The sequence below is a fragment of the Corvus brachyrhynchos genome, unplaced genomic scaffold (genome assembly GCF_000691975.1).
Source record: "Corvus brachyrhynchos isolate BGI_N302 unplaced genomic scaffold, ASM69197v1 scaffold62, whole genome shotgun sequence".
Lineage (NCBI taxonomy): Eukaryota > Metazoa > Chordata > Aves > Passeriformes > Corvidae > Corvus > Corvus brachyrhynchos.
In genome coordinates, this window is record NW_008236629.1 from 3319583 (window position 1) to 3324689 (window position 5107).

General features: G+C 44.8%; 1 protein-coding gene across 1 annotated transcript in view; it reads left to right on the forward strand.

The window, feature by feature from the left end:
• The window catches only part of TH (tyrosine hydroxylase), a 22801-nt gene that overhangs the window by 6978 nt on the left and 10716 nt on the right, over nt 1-5107 (forward strand). The window contains 6 exon segments of the mRNA XM_017726621.1: nt 688-862; nt 1651-1739; nt 1955-2022; nt 3735-3785; nt 4569-4714; nt 5088-5106. Of these exon segments, the coding sequence (XP_017582110.1) occupies nt 688-862; nt 1651-1739; nt 1955-2022; nt 3735-3785; nt 4569-4714; nt 5088-5106 (548 nt within the window).

The following is a 5107-nucleotide window of genomic DNA, read 5'->3' on the forward strand; positions in this document are numbered from 1 at the left end:
GGACGGGAAAGGAAAGGGGGCCATGAGATGTGGCGCTCTGCCCCATCAACTGCCTCTCTTGATACGGTCTTCTTTGCCATGGTGGAAGTCTTCTGTTGGTAGTTATTGAACAGCCCCGGTGTTTGGGCAGAAGGGAAAAAAGTGGAATAGGTGTGTTTATACGGGAGGCAGGTGGGGGCATGAAGAAAACGACAAGAGGGAATCCATCCCAGACTGGGATTGTTCAGCGTTGACAAGAGAAGGCTTCAGGCTGACCTAACTGCGGCCTTCCAGGACCTGAAGGAGGTCTAGGGGAAAGATGGGAGAGGGGCTTCTTACAAGAGCATGTAGTGACAGGACAAGGGAGGATGGATTCAAACTGAGAGTAGGTTTAGGTCAGATATTAGGAAGAAATTCTTTACTGTGAGGGTGGTGAGGCACCGGCACAGGTTCCCCAGAGAAGTTGTGAATGCCCCAGGCCTGGAAGGGCTAAAAAGATCAGGCTGGATGGAGCTCTGAGCAACCTGGGCTAGTGAAAATTGTCCCTGTCAATCGCAGGGAGGTTGGAACAAGACGGTGTTTAAGATCCCTTCCAACCCAAACCATTCTGTGATTTCATGTGTCCATATGGGCATCTTTGAGTGGTACCAGAAGGTTTTTCAAACGTTGCTTAATGTAGTTTTTTTTTTTCTTTCCATGTCTCAAAAGACATTTGAAGCTAAAATTCACCACCTGGAGACCAGGCTTAGCCGAAAGCCCCGTGAAGGGACCGCTGAGCTGGAATACTTTGTGCGCTGTGAAGTCCACAGCTCTGACCTCAACACTTTCATTAGCTCCATCAAGAGGGTAGCAGAAGATGTGAGGACCACTAAGGAAGACAAATGTAAGGAGCTTACAAATATTTTCACTTGTGCAGAAAGGCTGAGCTCTCCCTGTAGAAACAGGATGGAGACTTTGTTATTCCCAGGGAAGGGAAGGGAAAGGGCTGCTCTATGCTAAATTTGAGCAAATCAGAAAGAACTGCCTCTGGGACACCTGAATCCTGAAAGTAATTTCCCTCCTTGTCCTTTTCTCAGCAGACTCCATTGTTCATAGCCCATTCTTCTGGTAACAGATTGAAAAAATAGAAATAAGAGATTGAATTTCATGCTTTGCTGACACCCCTCCTAATGAGCTCTCCATTCCTACTCCAGCATTTTATATTATAAATGCAAAGTAGTTTCCTACCTACATGTCGGGGCCTCTGTACAGATTCCAGTGATAACCTACAAGACACTTCCCGTGCCATCCTGTTCTGAAGATAGGATGATTATTGTAAAATATCCCTAGAGATCCCTAGAGATCTATGACCAGCAGGACCTCTGGGTGTTTTTTTAATGTGTCTCTTTCAGTAAAATCTAATTTTCATCTTCTTTAATTTTGTCACAAAATACTTTGCTGAGAGATAGCCAAGGAAGTAGTGAAATGCAGATCATGGCATTAGACATGACTCTAGGACAAGAGCATTGAGATAGCAAAACTACTGCCTGGAAGTAGCTGTGCCATGAGCTGCTTGTTGTACGTGTGCATTTCATACACCAGAGCAGGTGTGTCTTATTCAGCCTCACAGCCCCTTCTCATTAGGGGATCTTCACTTCCACAGACAGACTGTCACTTTCTCTCTCCCCACAGTTCACTGGTTTCCCAGAAAAATCTGTGAATTGGACAAATGCCACCATTTGGTCACCAAGTTTGACCCTGACTTGGATCTGGATCACCCGGTGAGTCAGTCTGTGTGTGCACCCCCTCATGCTGAACTCCTGAGCCGTCCCACAGAAGCAGGGAGCTAAGAACACCTATTAGTGCAGCTGATCAGGGAACTGCAGTGTGATTGCCACCTTGAGAGACATCTCTCCAGCCAGTGATGAGCTTTCCTGGGTGAGAAATTTTAGTAACTGATTAAAAGTCCTGTCTCTGTTCCTATTTGTCACCACAGGGCTACTCTGACCAAGTATACCGCCAGAGAAGGAAATCAATAGCAGAGATTGCTTTTCACTATAAGCAGTAAGTCTCCTTCCTAACATCCATGCAGGGATAATGACATGTCAATGAACCTATTGGGAAGTCATTGTGCTACCTGTATGGCACTTCTCTTCCTTTACATTTTGTCTCCCCATTCAGCTTTTCCAGCTCCTTTTGTGTCTCTCTTCTCTCTTTGCATTCCAGTCTCTAATTAAAAACGTCTGTTGTCATTAATTCATACATTGTCAAGGGTATAGTAAGAATAAACCTCCTGCATAACAAAAGCCAGAGAGAAATCCATCAGGCCACAAACTTTGGTTGGAAATGTAGCATCTCTTTTAGAATGGCATCTAGTTTTGACTTCAGTGTTTCAAGCTACCCCATGCCCAGAAAATTTGTTCCAAGGCTTCATTATCCTAGTTGTGAAAAAATGTGGGTTTTATTTCTAAGCTGGAGTTCAATAGCTTTAGCTTTTACCCAGTGGATCATACATGCCTTTCATCTGCTAGATGAAATACTGCTATCAGGATTTTTTTTGCTATGAGGGTATTTATAGGCTAAATGATCTGCCTCCTAACTCTGTCTGTTAATTAAATAGATTCCAGGAGTGTTCTCATCATTGTCTTATATAGCTTTAAGACTGTCTTGTACTCCTACTCAATACTTCTATTCTGATATATGCAGTGATAGCACTCAGCCTGTTCACTACAACATCAAACAGAGCTCTAATATTCAGTTAGGTTTGTAAAATATTCCCAAGATCCTATGCAGTGACACTGCCTTTCACCATAGCATTCTCTCCCTCTGAGGGGGACTTTAAATGCTGAAACCAGACTACAAAAATTATATGGGTCACCTTCTTGAGCTTCCCCTGCAACTGGTGTGATCCCAGCAAGGGTTTCTGCTGTTGGTTTTCATGTACTTTGCCGATTTGAAGGCCAGAATATGGACACCGATGGTTTTATCCTGTACAAATAGTAAATGCACAGAAAGTCACGGTGCCAGAGGAAGAGTCCCAAGCGACACAGGGATAAATACTGTCCTAAGATGAGGCACCAATTTAAGATGTCTTCTCTAACATCTCACCTGCAGGTTAGCATTTATGAGCCACTGTGTAGCATCCCTTCAGGCATCCCTTCAGGAACTGTACTTCAGAATACATGATATCTCATCTGTCCAAATACAGAAAAGAAGGATTTAGGATATAGAGTTGCTAACTATTATGAGAAAAAGCAAAATTGTCAGTCTTCTTTCAGCAATGCCCATTTATATCAAAGTTGAGATTTGCTTTTCCTGCCATCCTTAATCTTATTGACAATACATTTTTTCTGCAGTTCAAATGCATTTAGTTTTCCTTATTAGCTGCTTTTATTTCCCAGCCACTTGTTCATTCTTGGAGCCATCAGCTCCTTGAAGTTCAGACTCATGAAATGAATTTATTTTCACAGTTTCAATTTTCTCCAGTGAAAACCTTTTTTTTTTTCCCCTGGTAAATATTACACCTGCCAAATTCTTGCTCATCCCTTGTTCATTTATAATCTCTGACAAGACTCATGCTTTTCTTTGTGTCTATGTATTTGTTGCACCTGTACAAATGACCCAGTACTAAGGCTTTGTCTTTCCTGTCACCCCCTTGTTTGGATTTTAAAGAAGATTGATGAACATCATGCAGAGCTTCTCCAAAGTGCTTCCTTCTCAGAGGGAAGAGGAGCCTGGCTGGGGCTCTGCTCAGTAATGGTGCCTTTGCCTTGCAGTGGGGACCCAATCCCTCATGTGGAGTACACAGCGGAGGAGACAGCTACCTGGTGAGTGCTGATTTCATAACTGGTGCTGATTTCATTATTAGTGCTTCAGCACTAGAAACTGGGAATCAAAACCCAAACATCCAGGGCATGACCTCTTGAAAAATGTATCAGGAGTGCAAGCATCCTACTTAATGGCTTGTTATAAAAAACACATTCACACTGCAGCCCCAGGAATTCCCTCCGAAGGAGCCTCTCCAGAGAGCAAGGTAGATAATATGGAGTCCCACTTCTCTAAGGGTCCTGACTTAGTAGCAGCCTCCAAACAAAGAGCAGTTGTCATAGCTGCAAGAAAGTAGGAGGCCCATGGTGAATATCTGTGTGGTACCTCACGGGCCTCACTTAGGAAAACACTCCCTTTGAACGTGATTTTTTCCAGGAGTGTTGCTGCAGGAGTGTTTCTGAAAACAAGGCTAGCTCACATGAGCTGAGTACACAGGCTTCTCAACAAGGTCATCTTCTGGTTCTATTGACTGTCTTCACAGTGCAGCTTCAGGACTTAACCTACTGGGAATATTTTAATTCCAGTTAATACCTTTTATACAGTCTTCTGACCTTCAAGTCAGCAGTAGGTCTGCTCAGACACAGCTGCTGCCTTTGCAGGTTCATTTGAATGTGTGTCTGTATGTTTACATACCTCTATCAATGTGCAGAGACATAGACTTAGGGAGAGAAAGGCAAAGGACATGGAGCCTAAATATATGAGTCCCTGACAGTGCACAGCCAAAGTGCAGGAGAGGACTAGACACATTAACCACTGAATGTCTGCCACCTCTCTTCCTGAAGGAAGGAGGTATACAGCACCCTGAAGAGCTTGTACCCCACCCATGCCTGCAAGGAGTACCTTGAAGCTTTCAGTCTACTGGAGAAATTCTGTGGCTACAATGAGAACAACATCCCTCAGCTGGAAGAGGTTTCCCGTTTCCTGAAAGGTGGGTATGAGCCTGGGGGACCCAGGTTCAGGGTCTGCTGGTGGGGCAACTACAGATGGGAAGCCTGAACCCAAAGGAGTAGTTTGTGAGCTGAAATTTGGGAGGAGAGCTGGTGGCTTGTGCACTGCCCACAGAGGACAGAGTTAGAGCCCAAGCGGTGGGGAGTGCAGCTAAACACAGCAGGCTGTGACTGGAGAGCAAGCCCACAGTCAAATGATCCCACTGAGCACCTAAAGAGCAGGCGTTGATCCCTAGCAGGAGCAGATAGATTAGGCCTGGCATAGCAGAAGCCCTTCCCTGAGTTTCCAGTGTTGGGAGCAGTGGCAAAGCCCGTGGGCCATGCACCTGGCACAGATGGTGTGTGCTGTTTCAGAGAGGACCGGCTTCCAGCTC